Raw genomic sequence first — 21,580 nt, 5'->3', positions numbered from 1 at the left:
CCATGGGTCAAAAATTTTTGTATATGGGTTGGGCGGGATCCGTATCATCTTATTTTGACCCGACTATATTTATACGCTCATATTATGTTTCTTTTGCAAACCCTAGATCTGATTCTTCGTTCTCCTTCTCTTAAACTCCGCCGCTCCATAACCCTAACTCTCAATTCGCCATGGAGGATGCCTATCTGACCAGTGTATGTTGACCCGCTATATTTTGACTCATCTACGTTATTTTCCAAAACCCTAGACAGCCTTCCTTTTCCATTCTGCTTCATCTCCATTCTGGTTCACGCATATGCATTCGAACGATTCAAGCATCAGGTATGTTTAAACATAATCTCGTGTCATCTCTGCCTCTTGATTATATATTTCGACGAAAACCCTAACCAGAGCCACTATCACGCGACTGACAAAGAACTTGAACACTACGAATTTCATGGGTGGTGATTTCCACGGGTATTTCATCTTTCTTTAAAGGTTTTTTGATGTGGATTATTGTCACAATTTGGCAGATTATGTGGATTAACCGTCTCATTTTGTTTGATTAAATTGAAAATTTGTGTGCGATTTCACTGCTTACGATTTTAGTTTTGTTTGTGCTTTAGGGCTATGTGTTAATCTGAATGTTTTTGAATGAATTTGGTGCACTATGTTGATTACTGTCACATTTCGTGTGCGATTTGATTGCGCTAGGATTTTAGTTTTAAATTCTGATCTAGGGTTATGTACAATCTGAATGTTTTTGAATCAGTGTGGTGGATTATGTAGATTAACTGTCTCATTTCGTTTGAGGAAATCGGGAATTCGTGTGTATTTGACTGTACTGTTAGACTCCCTGCTCCTAAGAATTTTTTGTTTGTTGGTTTTCGCAAATCCTCTGCTTTGATTTTATCTTAACATTGGATAGATCAGAGGCTTCTTAGCTGTCAAAATTAGAATTATGCTTTTCATAAATACCTTAAGTGTCTTTTAAGTTTTAACTTTAATTTAGATTTCATAGGTTTTGGTTACATTTGGTAATGAATGAAGAAAAAGAGGAATCATTGTCCTTCCGGCTACTCAATTGGATGAAGTTGTTCACGCTTCTCTAAGGTTTTTGTTTTCTATTTAATTGACTTCTTTATGCTGCATTTGGTTCTAAGTACATGACTTTTCTGTGCAAATCAATGATATGTGGTAAGGGTGTTTGGATGTGTGTTTTCAAAGACTAAAACCTTTGAAGCACTCTGTTATAATTAATTATTATTCGGTTTTTATTTCAGGTCACATCTAAGAAAGAGGATGCAACGAGGTTGGCTCAGATGTAGAATAAAATAATTACAATTTTATGGGATAAAGGTTTGATTAATAATAGGTGCTAAGAATATGATTTTATACATATATATCTTCTAAAACATTTTTCATTAGTTTGTACTGATTTCTACACGCGCTTTGTTATTTTTACCAGGGAAATATACCTATGACTCATTCCATGCTCATCGGATCCATAGTGGCGCTACATGTACTGACGCCGAAGACAACAACGGTAACTACAGTGGCGCAACATGTCCGCCTGTTTCGTATTTGTTCAGCAACCCAGCATCCCACAGAAAGCATCTAAACGCCGTCACACACAGTTGCCTTTAAAGAAGGTAACAAACTGACATCTTAAACTGATGTTAAACTTCTTTGTTTGGAGAAATTATGCGAAGTGATTAGGATTGTAAATAGGGGATACCGTGTTGGTGGCAGTAGATTGATATGTTGTTGTGGTGATGATAAAGATGAAAAGTGTTGAGTGTTTACTAAATCTCCTGAGACTTTGCTCAATGGTAATTCTAATTAATTCACATTTTCATGTACATGTATTTTTTTGCTGAATTTTTGTACTTGTGTAGATTGTAGACTAACGCCATCATCTTAAAAATAAATGTTCAAAACTGTTTTCTTCATTGAAGCAGTTTATGGTTTGCAAAGAATAGAAACCTTAGAAGTCTATGTGTGGAGATAGGTATGCCTATGCTTAAGCCAGTTATTGTTTTTGAAGTCAGGTAAAAACCTTTTGAAGACTCTTAACCATCTGTTGAGAATTATTTTTTACCTTCAGTTAAATGGACTTTTTGTTTCTTTGTATTATTAAGGACCCTAAGAGATTCCATAGGGTGCAGTTGGAGCTGAGTTTGTAATAGTTTCTGGTGATTAATGGTAGATTTGGCATTGTTGGGCTACCGAGGTATTGTGGGAGGTCGAAAGAGCTTGGGAAGTCTTAAAAATCAAGGGTTTTTGCGAGTGTTTTGAAAAGAAAAAAGAGATAATTGGTACGGACCCCTTCTATCGGACCTTCATGTGGATGATTTTGTCCAGGTATAAACTATGTATGATTCTAACAAAACAATTGAAAAAGTATGTAAATTAATTATAAACTAAAACTATCTAAGAAAGTTATTTGGGTAAAAAAAAATAACAAAGACTTTTTAACTTATAAGTGTTCAAATTTGTGAAAATATCCATACATAAAGTTAAGTTACAACAATTATCTCTACCATGTTGCTCAAATAGTGGGTTTACTCTATCGCATTTTGCAAGTGATGGGTTTTCTTTTATTTTATTTAACTCAAAATGTATGTGTCTTCGTGAAATGTATTTTTGTTTTTCAAATGTATATAATATTAAGTGCCCCTTAATAATTTTGCCTTTATTAAGTGCACCTGTACTAATAGCGTTTAGCCTTGCACCCATCCTTTTACTTACGTAGATACTTCGCCTTATGCGAGTGTTTGATTCTGGGGAAAAGAACATCAGATTTATATTTGAATAACTAAAATAAATTCATGTTTATTATATAATAAAGAAGTAAAAAAAGATGTGTGATCTCATCTAATTTTGCTTTTCTTTTATGCGATGTATATACGAGAGTCTTTGATTAATTAATCCAACGTTATCACGCTTTTACATCTAATGAACCCATGGAGTGATGATTTGGATTTCAATATTCATTTTAATATACATTTTCGTGGTTTGCAGGAGCGGCTTCAACTTAAAAATGTGAAATTATACAACCTGGCAGAAATAAATCCTTTGGTAGGTATTTGATACTTCATATTATAGGTGTAAATACTCTATGGCAGGTAATTAAATGTTGTTTTATGGTATGCAAAAGACTAACGCGAATAACCCCGCCGCAACATAATTCTAATTTGTAGCAACATAAAAAACTCACTACTTCTTACTATGATTTTTATAGATGTTGAAGGCCTCACCATGATAACAACTCAAATGTCCGCTACCGGACTCCACAAATGCGTTTCTTTTTCTCAACGCAATGGATTCCCTGAATGCATAGCTTTTTTTGTAATGCAAAGCTAGCAGGCTATTGTAAGAAATAATATTTTAACAGTGTGAAACACCACGCTTCTAAAACGCTATGTAGGTTAATCTCCGATGCTCTATTATCTATTTCTATTATGTATAACAAATGAAAATAAGGCTAGACATGTGGCGTATTTTTAAGGCATCTCCATTGTGATTTTGGCACACTTTTTTTATGTTTGTTTTAAACAGAGGGTTATGATTAGTGTTTTTAAAAGAACATTATCTGATGTATCACAAAGGCTGTTATCACTTTATGAGAACATAAGAAGAAGATTATGTGAGCCTCTGATACAAAAATAATCATGAAAAAACTACAGAAACAAAGGAGACTTTTCTAACCTCCTGGGGAATAACTTAAGACGCGAATAAGGAGATTTTTGAATCTGATGAGATTAAGGTTGTTTCTGAATTTGCATCAAGGAATCCTTTGGAGTTTTTAACTATTGATATAAGATTGTTTTATGCCGCATATGGTGGTTCACTTGAAGCTAATTTCGAGGATGAGAGGATGGTTAGATATTGTAAACTTAAGAAAAGTTTGTTTGGCTTTCTATTTCAGACTGTTTGTTTATTGTTTTGTGGATATACTCACCTTTTTGATGATTCTTTTAATGTAGCTATGAAGCAACTTGGGGAAGAGTCACTTCCTCCCATTTATTTGATATTTGATTGTGTAAGATTTCGATTTACCATTCCTTTGGTCATCGATTAAGGTCTCTAATGGCGGTTTTTTGTGGGTTAGTTGATTTCGTAGTGAAAATCATTTGGAATGCCTATTTGAAGTATATGAATATGTCACAGCTCAAGTAAACATAGCAATTGAGGTATTATCATACTTATTCTGTAATGTGATTTACTATTCTAGGAGGTACAGTTTCATTTTTGTGAATAAGATTATCTAAAAATTTGATGTATACAACTTTTAGGTAAACATATGAAGTCAATCATTTCTATTATCAGTAGTAAATGAATAAAAACCAACTAATGCTTTTGAACGGCTAAGTTGTTTGGCTTGCTCACAGCACATGCAAAATTATAAGGAGTTAGCTAGGGATGAGCATTTGGTACCGGGTACCGGTGCCGTACCATACCGGTTATTTTTGATACCGGTACCCATTTTTCTATTTTTTGATACCGGTATTTTGGTTGATTTACCGGTAAATTCCGGTACCGTACCAGTTATATTCGGTACTGGTACCCATTTTACAATACTTATACTTGGAGTTGGCTCACAAGAAAGAACAATTGTGCACCCACACCCATTCCTGTTGTAATTGAAAACAATAACAAGAAAATTATAATCAGTCTTTAAAAAGAAGTCAAATGGATCAAAACTCTTAAAGGAGATTTTGATGACTATTGTGCTAATCATATATTCATGTATGCTGATCATGAATTTTTGGTTATGTCTTCATAGGACGTTGACTACTCCGGTTCAACTGATCAAGTGTTTAAAGTCTATAAAGAATCATGTTTTTATAGCTTCTGAGTACCCTGTTGTGATTACTCTTAAAGACCACCTTACTATTGATCTTCAGTCTAAAGCGGCTTCGGTAACTTTGCCTTTGTTTTTGTTTATAATTTATTTAGGACTTGAAATGACACCCTAAAAATAATAGGAGAGAGGGTGGATCAGTTAATTCAGAACAAAAATTATATTTTTCATTGTTTTTGTTATATATTGTTCTAAATAATTTAGGAAGTTCTATGTTTAAAGACCCATTTAGCACTTATTTGATTGTTATCAAATATGTCTTCACCCACTTGAGCTACATAAAAAAAAGTTAACTAATGACCTTTTTTTTAGTTTTGTATTAATGTAGAAAATTATCTACTCGGTTCGATTCGTAATATTAATCATAAAGTTTGATTATTTATCAAATTAATTCGTTATTGATCATAAGCACATAGCAACTTACCTTACAATCATATGTAGATGTAGCCGTATTCTTCATTAAATGTGACTAATCAAATTTTTACTGTGGTTTGCGTGCCGTTTGCATTAGGCCCGATTGTACTTCCTGCTATTTACTTTGTGGGACCAAAGTTGTCAAAGGAAAATGTCGAAAGCTTTGAGTATCATTATCTATATGAGCTAAGGAGCATTCAGGATCGGCTTCGGAATGAGATCCATAGCTTCAAGGTATATGCTTTTAAATTTCTTTTTTTTATTAAAAAATGGTAGTATAGTAATAATGGGTTTTGTTCAATGTTAACGTAGAGAGAATTTAAAGAAGGAAAACTAACTATTGTAGAATTGCATTTGAGTATATAGAGACCGAGAATGTGGAAGAAGAGGTTGTAAAGGAGATGATGACGAAGATAAAGAACAACAGGAGCCGGAGAGTGGGTGTGTTGAATGACCAGTCACAAAATAGGTTCGGGTCGAAATATGTTACATATTTTTGCAACTAAAACAATTCAAGTTGTGTTTATATGAGTTTATCAAGGGTGATCCACATCCAAGGTATCTTTATTTTGCTAGAAAAATATCGTGTATTAAGAACCTTAGAATAATTTTTATATGTACACGAATCAGTTGAGAAATTCATGATTGGGAGCTACATTTTTCAGTTTAATGTAATTTAATATCTACATAAGTAACGGAACGTTTCCTTTATTTCAAGGTTCATGTTTAAATGTATTTTTTTTTTCAAAAAAAAACATATCATTTCTCAACACACATATTCATAAAAAGATTTAAGAGTGTTTTGATGACTATTGAACCCGTATATTATTGTTGCTTTTGATTGTAATTTAAATTTTCCTATCCGGATACCTACCCGGGGAATAACCTAGTTCTCTTATACACACTTAAGATTACTATGCTGGAATTAGCTTGATCTTAAACAAAAATTATGTACTTCTTAGTGTGGCGTTTTTCTGATCCTCATTAATTATATTTATTCCTTAATTTGTAAGGATGAATTTTTATGAATTATATCTAGTTATATACAAAGACTTTTTATTCTCTTCATATATAAAACTATGATATTTTTTACTTATTTACGTATAGATATCTCATAATATTTCACGTTTTTTACGTGTTAATATGCTTGGATTATTTTTATTTTTTTTATTTTTCTTTTGAATGAAAATATATGTCCCCAACAGGATTCGAACTTGTGACCTCTGAGTTGTAAACCAGAATCTGAACGGTCAACGGCACATTCGTTTGTCTTACTCCCAAGAACAACATGCACATTGAAATTGAAATGCCGATCGAATGCAATAATTAGGAATATTAATTAGGATCCATCAACGGAGGGTTTGTTTGTTAGTCGATCGTCCAACTCGAATGTGTTTTTTTCTGTAATTAAGTATGTTGACTAATTAAAAAAGTTAAAGGGACAAAAAGATTATTAGTCATATATGCTAATTAACTATTCTATATTGACTCCTTGATCACATGAGACAATTAAAGACATAAACTAATATTTATAGGTAAATAGGGCCATAAGCATAACCATTTTAATTTCTTACATAATAAAACCAAATGACAAGAAAACAGAAACTTAATACGATGAACACAAGTGCTTCATTAATCAACTTGTTTTCAATCTCAAAACATCAAATGTTAACATGAGAAAACTTCTATTACACTAATTCTCAAGTAATTAGAAAACTTTCACTATTATTGTAACCCTACTTCACTCCCTTAGCATACTTGTTGAATGCTTCACCATGCATGAAAGCTAGCTAGCCTCAACTCGAGATCTAACCCGCCCATGACCGGCGGTGTAACGCTACTCCTCTTCCGCCTCTTACCACCGCCACCACCCGTATTTGAACACGCATCCAGGTCAAACCCTAAAACTAAACACAACTTTTGGTGTCACAACTACTATCAATACTTTCTTGACCTAATGCCGGTATTGAACAAACCCTAGAAGGATCAGTAAATGTAGTACTATTTACATTTTATATTAAAACCAAGATCAAAAATTACTTGTAACAACGGATTATTCCCTATGTAATGTCTTTGCACCTCTTGATATGAAGCCCAAAACACTTCTCCTATCTATGAAGATATATAAAGAAGTGAAAGTAGACCACAATCCCTAAACCCATGTAGAAAAGATTGTGTTTCAGATCCAGTATTAATGGAACAAACTTGATAGGTCACCTTACATTATTAAATTCCCTCCATATATAGATATTCTGAACTTCCCAGCAATACACATTAAGAACATCATTTTATTTTTCTATTTTGAACTCACCTAACATGCTAAAATGGTATCATGGCACACTCTACAACAACCTTTGGTAAGAACAAAGTTATATGTTTTTTTTTTTTTTTTTTTTTTTTTTTTGGGGGGGGGGGGGGCTATAAAAAGATATAATGCAAAATTAGTATTACTTGATCAAGTTGCAGGGCCGGTTTTGGGCCCGGCAAACCTGTGTCGACGTCCGAGGCCCAAAATTTCAAAGGGCCGAAAAATCTTTATAAGCTTGTATATGTTTATTAAATTATATATTTAGTATATTCATCAGTTTAATATGCAAAAAAATATTGGTGGTGTAGTGGCAAAAACCATCTTAAAATAATGCAAAGGTCTCAAGTTTGAATCTTTGCTTCATCATTAAGTTTTTCTTTTTTTTTTTTTTTTTTTTTTGTAATTCATTTACCCTTAACCATAATTTTGGGCCCAATTCTTTTCGTCGCCCGAGGCCTAATTTTTTTCAAAAGTTTTCGAGGACGGCTCTGTCAAGTTGGTATTGTTTTTTTTAACCCAAGATATCCCCTCCCAATATGTTTAAAAGCTTATCCCAATTAATTATCATATACTAAAACCCTTTAGTACCCATGGCATTATAGCCTAGTGGTATTGGGGGTGGGATAAGGCTTATGACCATTAGGTCATGGGTTCGATTCCCACAAAGGGGGTTTTCCCAGATTTATTGGGTTTCCTCCTGAATTGGTGTATAGGCATTATTGCCTAGTGGAGATGGATATGATCGGGTGGTTCTGCTGGTGGCACGATGATACTTCAATGATCCGTCAGTGATCCAAATTTGCCGTTTAAAAAAAAAAAAAAAAAAAAAAACCCTTTAGTGCACCTATAAATCTATAATGGGAATGGGCACGCTTTGAGCCAAAGGCTCGCAGATGGGAATTCTTTTAAGGATTGCAGACGGGCCCTCAAGGACAAGTAAGTCACGGGCGTCCGCTTTGAATGGGCCCATGCTTAGGGTTGATCACTTGGATATACTTATGTTTACATGTACAAGTTTAGTTATGGGCAAGGGTGAATAATGTACAATTATTAGTGTAACAGAATAGAAACAAGCGTTATTATTTAAAAAATATAACAAAATAAATTAATATGGTTGCTTTGCATTTTTTTTCTTTGGCATACTATGATTAATTAGTGTTTTTCAATGACGTGCGTTGCGCAAAAGGCATTGGTGTTTTCTACCGACATCATTCTTCAAACGATTCGAGATAAACGATGCGTAACCAGCCATATCCGGCATCGTGGAGTGTATTAAAAAGGGAGCAATTGGACGATTGGATGCTGGGCTAGGTGTTTCTTGGAATGCCCACAGATTGTTCGGGTCAAAACCACGATTATGAGGATTCATTTTTCGTATTGTGGTTGGATGAGAATTTTTTTTTTAAAATAAGATAGAGATGATTATAGAAGAGGTGGAGTAGCTGTGGTAAAAAAATGAATAGAAGTGTGAGTATTTATAGTGAATAATTTTTTTAAACACATAGCTGTTGGCCAACGACTACTTGTCTTGGCCAATGAGATCCCGCCATGTCATCTTGATAGCCCCGACCAACGCCCGGGCTGAAACCCCCGCCCAAGGGGCCACGCCGAAACCGAAGCCCACCCGGGGTGGTGACTTGGGCGTTTGTACCCAACCCACGCCACAACCCCCGCCCCCGGGCTGAAACCCCCGCCGAAGGGGCCACGCCGAAACCCAAGCCCACCCGGGGTGGTGACTTGTGCGTTTGTACCCAACCCACGCCACAACCCCCGCCCCATACCCCATATTCTAATATACCCTAAATTCACTGTTCATTAAGCCCACCCGGGGTGGTGACTTGGGCGTTTGTACCCAACCCACGCCACAACCCCCGCCCCCGGGCTGAAACCCCCGCCCAAAGGGCCACGCCGAAACCCAAGCCCACCCGGAGTGGTGACTTAGGCGTTTTTACCAACCCACGTCACAACCCCGACCCATACCCCATAATTCACTATTCATTCACTTTGAATTATATCATATATGAAATTCACTATTCATTCACTTTGAATTTTATCATATATGAATTAAATGTGAGCTTGAATACCTGAGGTACTTGGTATGCAACCAGTCCAGTCACTCTTCTTAGGCTACACGGTATGGCAAGTTCCCCCCTTCCGTCCCCCGCCTGCGACGCCGTCCACACCATACCCCCCCCCCACCCCCCCCCCCCCCCCGTCCCCGTCCTTTCCGTCAATATTTAGACGTTGGCGACGGTCAAATGTGGGGCCCAATTTCTGAAAAGTAGCCGTTGTTAAAAAAATTAATTTCTAATTTAATTTATTAAATTTCAAACGGTATTAATTCAAAAAAAAAACCTCATTCACTCTCACTTTTATAAATACTCATCTCTTTTACACATTTTTTCACAACTTTTCACCCACTACAACCTCATATCTCTCTCACATTTTATAACCCCTCTACCCTTTTTATAAAAACTCATCTATTTTTATACCATTTTTACCCGCTACCACCCCATCTACCTCTAAAGAATTATCATGTCTTCACCTTCTTCAATTTCTTCCATTTCTTCATCATCTTCGTCTACGTGGTATTCTTCGGAAGAGGATGCTATTATGCATAACATGGTTATGAACGCGGCTCAGGTCATCATGGCGGGTGATGAAGCGTCGTCCCAAAGGCTAACTAGACGACCAAAATTAAAACGAGACCAAGAAGGTATTTTAGTATTTTTTTTCGTTATGTTTTATATAGATTTGAAAATGTATTTTATAATTAATTTCATTTATGTTTCGTTTTAAATTTATAGCCGCCCACAATAAACTAGTAGCCGATTATTTTGCCGACGAACCCGTGTACCCAGCCGACATTTTTCGACGTCGGTTCCGCATGAGTCGTCCACTGTTTTTACGTATTGCAGGCGACATGGCCCAGTCTGATCCGTTTTTTACACTGCGAAACGACGCTAGTGGGCAAAGGGGTTTCAGTAATTTACAAAAATGTACGTCGGCCATTCGACAACTGGCATATGGTTTCGCACCTGATGCGTTAGACGAGTATATAAGGATGTCTGAAAGAACCGCACGTCTATGTTTGCACAAATTTTGTCAATGGGTTATCAAATTGTATAGCAAGCGATACATGCTGAAGCCGAACGCAAACGACGTTCAAAAGTTATATCAAGCACACGAACAGAGACATGGTTTCCCAGGAATGCTCGGGAGCATTGACTGCATGCACTGGCCGTGGCAGAACTGCCCAGTTTCCTGGCAAGGTCAGTATACTAGGGGAGATCATGGACATCTAACTATTATTCTAGAGGCTGTTGCGTCACAAGATCTCTGGATTTGGCATGCTTTTTTTGGTCTACCTGGTTCGCTCAACGACCTTAACATCATATACCAGTCACAGATATTTGAGGATGTAGTGGCGGGTACAGGTCCAGACACAAGCTTTACGGTTTCGGGTGTGGAATACAGGCGAGGTTACTACCTAGCCGATGGGATATACCCAGCGTACTCGACAATTGTTAAAACTATTCCGTACCCGACGGACGAAAAAAGAAAAAAGTTTGCGAAGTTTCAAGAGGGTGCGAGAAAAGATATTGAACGGGCTTTTGGTGTTCTACAAAAAAATGGCAAATCATTGAACATCCAGCACGTTCGGCTACACCAAAGCGGTTACGAAACATTATGTACGCTTGTATCATCCTTCATAACATGGTCATTGAAGACGAAGGTAGAGCGATATACGAGTACGATGAAAACGCGTCTACTGAAAATTCTGTTCCAGTTAGTGGGGAACAACAAGATTTGAACATGTTCGCTCTACGTAACGAGTACACACATCATAACCTACAAGCGGACTTGGTGGAGTACATTTGGAACAACGCTCAAAACGAACCCGACAACGACATGGAAGACGAAGACTAGTAGCTTATTTTAATATATTAGGATTTAAGTTTATCTTTTTTTTTAAGCTTATGTTTTTTTTAATTTTTTATTTAAGTTTTTTTTAAGTTTATGTAATGGTTTTTAATATTAATGATAATATTTTGTTAGTTTATTTGTTAAACGTTAAAAAAAACTAGAAGATTAATAAAAAAAACATTAAATTGGTGGGTGGACTATGACTAGGATCATCCTTCCGTACCCTCTAGTTTTGGGGGATGGACATCCTTGGAAGGACTATGACGTGACGCCTACGTGACGAATTGTCCTCCAAAGATGAGATGTCACCATACCCTCTAGGCTTACTGGTGTGTATGTCCTCCAAAAAGGAATCTTTGTAACATCAAAGCCTATTCCAAATTGGCATATTACTCTAAAACCACATTTAATTATAAAGCATATTATATATGGTTAACTTGGCCATAATTATCAATTTTGACATAATTTTTTGTTATATGAAACCAACTTTAGAAATATCCATTAACTTCAACTATATGTCACATGGCACCAATACTGGTCCAATGTAAATTAAGAAACATAAAAATCCTTAAGAGTTAAATGCCATTTTAGTCCCTGTGGTTTAGGCCATTTTGCCAGTTTAGTCCAAATGTTTCATTTTTAACATCTGGATCCAAAAAGATTTCATCGTTGCCATTTTGGTCCAACTGACTTAACTCCATCCATATCTGTTAAAGCTGCCAAGGGCATTTTTGTCAGATATGGATGGAGTTAAGTCAGTTGGACAAAAATGAAATGACAAAAATGCCCTTGGCAGCTTTAGCAGATATGGATGGAGTTAAGTCAGTTGGACCAAAATGGCAACAATGAAACCTTTTTGGATCCAGATGTTAAAAATGAAACCTTTGGACTAAACTGCCAAAATGGCCCAAACCACAGGGACTAAAATGGCAATTTACTCTAGAATTTTTAAAGTTTAACTTTCAGTGTATCCTGAATTTTCTTTAGAATTTATTTAAAATTAACTATATGATTTAATATTTAAAAAATGTTTATATCCCCCCCCCCCTCCTCCCAAATGGTGTGGGTTCTAGTCCCATGATGAACATTAGTATAAAATTTAGGAGTAGATTTAGTAGGTATGTGAATTTGTCATTCTAAAAAAAATACACAGAGAAGAAGTCATATACAAATATAATAGAAAGAAAACCAACAAATACCACTAACGAAGAAAGTTTAAATTCATATACGAATTAACAAAAAACAACTTTGGTACCGGTTGCGGTATTTTCGGAACCGGCATAACGTCGGTACCAGTTTCGGTATTATTGGAACTAGTATCGGCATTCATTTTTTGGTTTCCGGTCAATGTAAAACACGACTTTATTCTTTTGGTTACATGGTTTTTTATTGGTTAGATCGGATGAGTTGCGCAGGCAGCCTTGAAAGAGTGAACAAACTTTATTTTTTGTATTGCATGCGTTGTGTTCAGAATATTGTTTTTCTTTGTGTTGTAAATATACTGATTGTCGGTACCATACCGGTAACGAAACGAACCAAACCAGTACTGACCGAACAACGTCTATACCGGTATGGGACTATGGGTATTCGTTTCATTATCTTCAACCTTCGCCTACTGTATACCTACAATACCCGTGCGCCACAATGCGTGGGTAGGAAAACTTGTGATTATTTTAAAGGTTGCGTCTAAAATAAGCACCACTGACATATTATATAAAGACATGACCGCTGTGTATGTATATCATACGACATGGGAATATTGTCATACTAGGTCGTTTAAACGTGTTAGACTCGTACATCATATGGGTCATAATGTTTAATACAGGTTGTATGAGTTGGTATTGTCAAACCTGTATGATGTGGTGCACTGACACAAAAATGACTGATGTAGTTACTAACAAAATTTTACCGCCGGTATGACCATTTGCCCTTCCATACGACCCACATGATAATGTCATCAAATGTATGCATAGCATCACAGATGTATTTATAATCCATGCCTTTTACAATGTAGTAATTAAATAAAGCTGACAAATAATCTCTGGAATTTTAAGTATATTATTATCATTTTGCATAATTTCTTTTGCTCTACGCCTAATTACATCGTTTACAAATGGGGAAATATGAAGAAATACAAACATAAGTGAAAAAATGTGTAAGCATATATAGTGTTTACAAGTTTTTTATATACCTACATTTTAAATGGACTGTTACAACTTCCAATCATGAACATATTCTCTTATACACACTTAAGATTATTATGCAGGAATTAGCTTGATCTTAAACAAAAATTATGTACTTCTTAGTGTGGCGTTTTTCTGATCCTCATTAATTATATTTATTCCTTAATTTGTAAGGATGAATTTTTATGAATTATATCTAGTTATATACAAAGACTTTTTATTCTCTTCATATATAAAACTATGATATTTTTTACTTATTTACGTATAGATATCTCATAATATTTCTCGTTTGTTATGTGTTAATATGCTTGGATTATTTTTATTTTTTTTATTTTTCTTTTGAATGAAAATATATGTCCCCAACAGGATTCGAACTTGTGACCTCTGAGTTGTAAACCAGAATCTGAACGGTCAACGGCACATTCGTTTGTCTTACTCCCAAGAACAACATGCGCATTGAAATTGAAATGCCGATCGAATGCAATAATTAGGAATATTAATTAGGATCCATCAACGGAGGGTTTGTTTGTTTGTTAGTCAATCGTCCAACTCGAATGTGTTTTTTTTCTGTAATTAAGTATGTTGACTAATTAAAAAAGTTAAAGGGACAAAATGCTAATTAACTATTCTACATTGGCTCCTTGATCACATTATTAGTCAGCCATCCGATTATGGCATTGATCTCCACCATCTTTTGTATTTAGAAGATATTGTATTACCATGTGTATAGGAGGATAGTTTCCATAGTGTATCCTATATATGTACATTGTATCAATATTGAAAGGCAAGGAACATAATTGATATCATAACCACTGTTATGGTATCAGAGCCATAAAACCTTCTTTCTTTTTCTTCGCCACCGTCTTCCTCCGGTTTCGACCATGAACGACAAAGACGGCACCATTATTGCTCCGGTTTCGACCGACACCAAACCCTTGCATCCCGTTTATTCTGTTACAAATATACAAAACAAAGTCAGAACTCTCGATGGCGAAAAGGTCACGTACTCGGCCTGGGTTAAATGCTTCAAACTCCATGCGAAAGGATACGACGTGCTGGATCATATAGACGGCTCCGGACCTCCGGCCAAAACTGATGAAGGATACGAAGCCTGGATGAAAGTCGACTCCGTGGTTCTCCAATGGATATACGGAACGCTTTCAGACGGCTACTGGGCTCGTGTTCTTGATGACACCATCACGGCTCAGCAAGCTTGGGACAAACTCCAATCAATTTTTCACAACAACAAGAACGCTCGTGCTTCGTCCCTCCTGCATGCCTTCACAACCACTACTCTGTCCTCTTGCTCGTCACTGAATGAGTACTTCCAACGACTCAAAGACATCTCGGAGCAACTGAAAGATGTCGACCAACCCATACCCGAGTCCCGGTTAGTTCTACAGATGATTCAAGGTTTGCCACAGGAATATGACACCACTGCTGCATTTATTACTCAATCCAATACCTCTTGGGATGATGCTCGAGACATGATAGAACGCGAGCAACGCCGACAAGCTGCTAGACAACACACGGCTCTCACGGCTCCACGCGGGTCGGCTCCCACCAATAACAACCCACCCCCACCCTCCAATAACACCCCGCCTCCACCACCCTCATATAACCCCTCCCAACAGTTCGATCCTTACTCACACCGTCAACCATCCCGTGGCCGAGGCGGTTACCGCGGTCGTGGCAACAATTACGGGGGACGTGGCCGATCCTCAAACTACAATACCTACCCAAATACCCACTCCCCAAACCCGACCCACAACACCTACTCCTGGTGGCCCACTCCACCGCCGTGCCCACATCCGGCCCAATCTCCTTGGGTGTCCAACTGGAACCGGCCCACCTCTCCACACGTCCCAAACCAACCCCAAACTCAACCCATCCCAACACCTCAGCCACCTCAGCCCCTTCCGCCCTCTCCCTATCCCGGTTATGGCCTAGCGGCCCATTTTCAGCCCCAGCCCAACACTTACCCCTACGGCCCACCACCTGATTTTCCCTACCAGCCCAACTACCAACCTCCAGCAGCAGTGGACCCTTTACAACCTACCGAACTCGGTGCAGCCCTCTCTACTCTCACCTTGAATCAGCCGGATCACACCTGGAACATGGACACGGGCGCCTCATCTCATATTACTTCGGACCAAGGTCAGATCACCTCTCATGTTTCTTCTTCTGTTAATACTAAAATACTTGTAGGTAATGGTCAAACTTTGAAAATTTTGGGTTCTGGCCACGGCTCACATACTACCAACGACAAATCCTACACCCTAAATAACATCCTTTATGCCCCTAATGTTGTTAAAAACCTTATATCTGTTAGAAAATTTACACGCGATAATTGTTTGTCTATTGAATTTGATCCTTACGGTTTTACTTTGAAGGATCTCAAGACTGGACAACGTCTTTCACGCCGTGATAGCACCGGTGATCTTTACCCTTTCACTCCACCAACTCAAGTCCTTTTGACAGCGTCTTCCAATAAGTGGCATGATCGTTTAGGCCACCCCGGTTCTCAAGTTTTACATTTTCTTTCTAGTCATTTTAACATTTCGTGTACTAAGGATTCCTTTGGTTTTTGTGATTCGTGTCATGTGTCAAACAGTAAAAGGCTTCCGTTTGGTGATTCTATTTCATTTACGTATGCACCATTTGATATTATTCACTGTGATCTATGGACTTCTCCTGTCCTTAGCAATGCCTCGTATAAATATTATATGGTCCTCGTGGATAACTATTCTAATTATGTGTGGGTGTACCCCTTAAAGTTTAAGTCTGAAACATTCTCCACTTTTATAAAGTTTCACAAACTCATTCAAACTCAATTTCACAAAAATATAAAAGCTTTTCAATGTGACTTAGGGGGAGAATTTGACAACAATGCATTTCATACTTTTGCGTCCCAACAAGGTCTTACCTTTCGTTTTTCCTGTCCACAAACCTCACCCCAAAACGGTCGGTCTGAACGTATGCTCAGACGTCTCAACGACATCATCAGAACCCTTCTTGCACACGCACAGATACCACCCACTTTTTGGGTAGAAGCACTCCATACTGCTGCTTACCTACATAACATTCTTCCTACCAAACGTTTGAATTTTAACACACCCACATATGCTTTGTATCTTTGTCATCCCATTTATGACCACCTAAAAGTGTTTGGATGTGCCTGTTTCCCAAATGAGTCTGCCACTCAACCCAACAAACTCTTACAACGCTCTCACCGGTGCATCTTTCTCGGCTACCCGCCCAACTTCCGCGGGTATCGTTGTCTTGATCCTTCAACCGGCAAGGTTCATATCTCTAGACACGTACAATTTGATGAGTCATCCTTTCCCTTTGCTGAAACCCCACACCAACCTACATACCACTTTCTGGATGACGACCCTATACCCGATATACCATACAACTTCCCTACACCTACTGTCCCCACCGCCATTCCCTTACAGCCCAATTGCAACACAGGCCCAATCACTCCACCAGCCCATACCTTTACTTCACCAGCTCCCTTACAGCCCAACTCCTACACCGCCCCACTTAACACACCGGCCCACACACTACTACCCAACCTTACTTCGGCCCACTCCCCACCTCGCACCCCATGTCCTCCACGCGACCCACCTATCCCCACCGTACCCCCAACTAACCCTTCCGGCCAACCTCCTACCCCCATCACCACACCACCACCCCCACCGCCACCAAGCAACACCCACCATATGACCACCCGGGCAAAGGGAGGTATCACCAAACCTAACCCCAAGTATAACCTAACCACCACCTCCCTTCCTACTGTTTCTCCCATTCCCACATCTCACTTACGAGCCTTGGCCGACCCAAATTGGCAAAGTGCCATGAACTGCGAGTATAAAGCATTAATAGATAATGGAACATGGGAGTTGGTCCCTCGACCTCAGTCTCATCCTGTCATCAGGTGTATGTGGTTGTTTCGGCATAAGTTCAAAGCCGACGGTTCTCTAGACAGGTACAAGGCACGTCTGGTTGTGAACGGGAAATCCCAGACAGTTGGCATAGATTGTGCGGACACTTTTAGCCCAGTTGTAAAACCGGCTACCATTCGCACCGTTTTATCTTTGGCTATTTCTAAGGGTTGGGCCATAAATCAGCTTGACGTCAAAAATGCTTTCCTACACGGGGACTTACAGGAAACAGTTTTCATGCACCAACCTCCAGGCTTTGTGGACACTTCACGTCCTAATTATGTGTGTCGCCTGCGGAAGTCTCTTTATGGTCTTAAGCAGGCGCCTCGGGCTTGGTTCAGTAGATTTTCGACTTTTGTCTTATCTAAGGGATTCAGGAGCAGTGTCTGTGACCCCTCCTTATTCATATATCATCATGGTGGTCATATGGCCTATTTATTGCTTTACGTTGATGACATCATTTTGACAGCTTCATCTACAGCATTACTTAATAACATTATTGGGCTTCTCTCTCGAGAGTTTGCTATGTCAGATATGGGAGCCTTGCATCATTTCTTAGGTATCACTGTTCAACGGGATTCTCATGGGTTATTCATGTCTCAGTCTCAATATGCAAAAGATATCCTACATCGGGCCAACATGACTGACTGCAAGCCCTGCTCTACCCCCGTTGATACTAATTCAAAGCTTAGTGCTCTGACTGGCGAGCCACTACAGGATGGTACCTTATACCGCAGTTTAGCTGGAGCTCTACAATACTTAACATTCACCAGACCCGACATCACTTATGCGGTACAACAGATATGCTTATTTATGCATGCTCCCAGGGAACCTCATTTTGCATTCCTAAAACGCATACTCCGCTATGTTAAGGGGACTTTGGAATATGGGCTACGTTTATCTGCCAGTCCCAGCTCGTCCCTAACCGCCTATTCCGACGCTGACTGGGCTGGGTGCCCAGACTCTCGAAGGTCGACTTCTGGCTACTGTGTCTACATGGGCTCCAACCTTCTCTCTTGGTCCTCCAAACGGCAACCCACCATTTCACGTTCCAGTGCAGAAGCTGAATATCGAGGGGTCGCCAATGCCGTTGCAGAGACCACATGGCTTCGCAACCTCCTACTCGAGTTACACACACCGATTCGTCAAGCAACAATAGTATATTGTGATAACATTTCAGCCGTTTACTTATCAGAAAATCCGGTTCAACATCAACGGACCAAACATGTGGAACTTGATATCCATTTCGTACGAGAGAAGGTTCAGTTAGGTCATGTTCGTGTACTCCATGTGCCGTCTTCTTTTCAGTACGCTGACATCTTCACCAAGGGTCTTTCGAGACAGCTATTTGAAAGTTTTCGTGCCAGTTTGACCGTCTGCCGGAGTCCCCGTTCAAACTGAGGGGGAGTATTAGTCAGCCATCCGATTATGGCATTGATCTCCACCATCTTTTGTATTTAGAAGATATTGTATTACCATGTGTATAGGAGGATAGTTTCCATAGTGTATCCTATATATGTACATTGTATCAATATTGAAAGGCAAGGAACATAATTGATATCATAACCACTGTTACACATGAGACAATTAAAGACATAAATGGGGCCATAAGCATAACCATTTTAATTTCTTACAATATAAAACCAAATGACAAGAAAACAGAAACTTAATACGATGAACACAAGTGCTTCATTAATCAACTTGTTTTCAATCTCAAAACATCAAATGTTAATATGAGAAAACTTCTATTACACTAATTCTCAAGTAATTAGAAAACTTTCACTATTATTGTAACCCTACTTCACTCCCTTAGCATACTTGTTGAATGCTTCACCATGCATGAAAGCTAGCTAGCCTCAACTCGAGATCTAACCCGCCCATGACCGGCGGTGTAACGCTACTCCTCTTCCGCCTCTTACCACCGCCACCACCTGTATTTGAACACGCATCCAAGTCAAACCCTAAAACTAAACTTGTCTCAACCACCCCAATCCCATCATAAACACAACTTTTTGTGTCACAACTACTATCAATACTTTCTTGACCTAATGCTGGTATTGAACAAACCCTAAAAGGATCAGTAAATGTAGTACTTGTAGTACTATTTACATTTTGCTTGAACCTAGCCTTTTCTCTCCGATGAACATTCATGTGACCACCAAGTGCTTGAGCTGACCTAAACTCTCTTCTACAAAAGCTACAAGAGTACGACCTCGGCGGCCAAACAAAAGCGCCGAGGGGCCCTCTAGCATCTTCAGCGAACGCGTGTTCCTCCCATGAATACTGGCTGGAACACGGGTTCACGAGGATGCTGTTGTTGCTCTTCACAGACATCAAGTATTGTGAATATTGCTCCATTTTCATTCAAACTTGTGCATATTGAGTTAAAGATATAGTAGTACATATAGTTGTAGGTGGATGAAACTAAATGCATGAAAGGTACAAGAGAATCTAAAAGGAAGAGCATAAGGGTTATATGAAAAGGCCATATACATTGGTTTTTAAAATGAAGAGAGAGATTAAGGTTGTTGCCCTAGTTTGGCTGTTTCAATGGATGGTACTTGAGTTTTTTAAGGTAAGGGGTTGTTGGTAAGCAGTCACTATCCTTAACTGAAAACTTTTACCCCTACATGTTATAGGGTTATACATATGTACGTTTGTGTATAAGCATTTATGGTCAACTCATAGAACTATCATATATTCCAAGCTATTGGAAGATAATGTTATGCTTCATAGTTCATACATAAGTAACCCCCTACTGTAACAAAGAACTGTACACAAAGAAGTCAACTTAATTCGGTTCATACAGTTAAAGTTGGACTGAAATGATTTATATCCCGTTTACTATTTATTCCCTATCCTATATTTTATTGTGGTTGTGAGTGAAAAATGTAGTTTTTAATTGATTATTAATATATATACACGAGGAATCGGATGTGAGAGATTTTTACAAAATGGACACATTTTATGATTAAATGTGTATTTTAGATAACTTGTATGGATAAAAATGAAATTGCATTGTGAATGCTCACCTTTAGTTACCTTGTTTACTAATATATAAAGAAGGGAAGATGTTACTATTAGTGAGTAATGTATGTATGGGGGTTGGTTCTAGTACAAACCATATTTATCATACAAACCGTAAAAACAGATCTTAGCACTTAAAAAAAAGTTAAATTAGCATATACAAAAACAATACATACATAAAAGTATCACTTTTTAATTATATTAGCACATGAAAATTAATTAAGATAATTGATTTTAGCACATATTTGAATGATATCAGCACTTTTCTTAATCAGCACATTGAAAATAAAAGGAAGTTCCAAAATAAAGAATTAATTGCTTGTTAACATATTTATAGGGAATTCAATATAATTGATATTATTTATGATATTATTTTATCATTTCTCTATAATTGGTTCGATGCCACCAAGGGCGTAGCTTTTAAGGGGCCGGGAGAGGCGCCCGACCCCCCGAACTTTTCGCTTAGTAGTGTTATGTATGTACGTTTCGTGTAGAATTTTTTAGGTATCTACGTTTTCGACCCCCCGGTTTTATTAAAAAAACCGATTACTTATATAGAATTTTTAGGTTCGGTGACTTCCGACCCCCCGGTGGAAATTTTCAAGCTTCGCCACTGGATGCCACGTGACACTTTTTAAATGGTTCTTACAGTTTGTATGTAAAATGTGGTTTGTATTTGATCCTACTCCATGTGTGTATAGTCGAGTGATGTATGTACATGTATCGATAGAGAGTGATGAGTTGGTTGTTACCTATATATATAAAGGATGTATAATTGTATATTATAGGTGTCAATTTCTGACATGATCTGAAAATACGAAACGAACCTAACACGAAATTTAAAGCATAAACGCCAGTCAAGTAAATCTGAATGCTAACTTCCAAAATGACCCTCTCGTATTGTGATTCCTTCTTTTGTTTATGTTTA

At 38.0% G+C, this 21,580-nt stretch overlaps 1 protein-coding gene and 1 long non-coding RNA gene across 30 annotated transcripts; one reads left to right on the top strand and one right to left on the bottom strand.

Annotated features, from left to right (window-relative positions):
- The first annotated feature begins 103 nt into the window (after positions 1–103).
- On the top strand, positions 104–5,951 carry LOC110868859. 28 transcript variants are annotated; one of them, XR_004862905.1, is made up of 11 exons: positions 104–456; positions 1,001–1,092; positions 1,263–1,338; positions 1,448–2,030; positions 2,121–2,343; positions 3,004–3,060; positions 3,969–4,024; positions 4,094–4,175; positions 4,769–4,904; positions 5,358–5,494; positions 5,573–5,951. It is a non-coding gene; the product is annotated as an uncharacterized LOC110868859 (long non-coding RNA). The 28 variants fall into 28 exon arrangements; XR_004862897.1 differs by having other exon boundaries at positions 1,448–1,631; positions 1,735–1,811; positions 1,941–2,030; positions 3,004–4,904; XR_004862888.1 differs by having other exon boundaries at positions 1,448–1,631; positions 1,711–1,811; positions 1,941–2,030; positions 3,004–4,904.
- A 992-nt stretch (positions 5,952–6,943) lies between these two features.
- LOC110867402 (probable transcriptional regulator RABBIT EARS) lies at positions 6,944–20,337 on the bottom strand. Of its 2 annotated transcripts, XM_035975360.1 has the most exons (2): positions 19,554–20,337; positions 6,944–7,128 (listed from the first exon to the last, which is right to left on the bottom strand). In XM_035975360.1, the coding sequence occupies exons 1-2, from the start codon at positions 19,987–19,989 to the stop codon at positions 7,031–7,033; spliced, it is 534 nt and encodes a 177-aa protein (XP_035831253.1). In that variant the 5' UTR covers positions 19,990–20,337; the 3' UTR covers positions 6,944–7,030. The 2 variants fall into 2 exon arrangements, with proteins under 2 accessions (XP_035831253.1, XP_021972138.2); XM_022116446.2 differs by lacking the exon at positions 6,944–7,128 and having other exon boundaries at positions 19,218–20,336.
- Between the last annotated feature and the right edge of the window lie 1,243 nt (positions 20,338–21,580).

Source organism: Helianthus annuus, chromosome 7, assembly GCF_002127325.2.
Source record: "Helianthus annuus cultivar XRQ/B chromosome 7, HanXRQr2.0-SUNRISE, whole genome shotgun sequence".
NCBI classification, from domain to species: Eukaryota; Viridiplantae; Streptophyta; class Magnoliopsida; order Asterales; family Asteraceae; genus Helianthus; species Helianthus annuus.
The sequence above is the reverse complement of the archived record's forward strand: the minus strand, read 5'-3'. Positions and strand labels throughout refer to the sequence as shown.

Coding starts and splice junctions, on each gene's coding strand:
- LOC110867402 (XM_035975360.1), bottom strand. CDS start 19,989: ATGAAAATGGAGCAATATTCACAATACTTGATGTCTGTGAAGAGCAAC. Junction 7,129..19,553: donor TGCGTGTTCAAATACAGGTG/GTGGCGGTGGTA, acceptor CAAATACGGGTG/GTGGCGGTGGTAAGAGGCGG.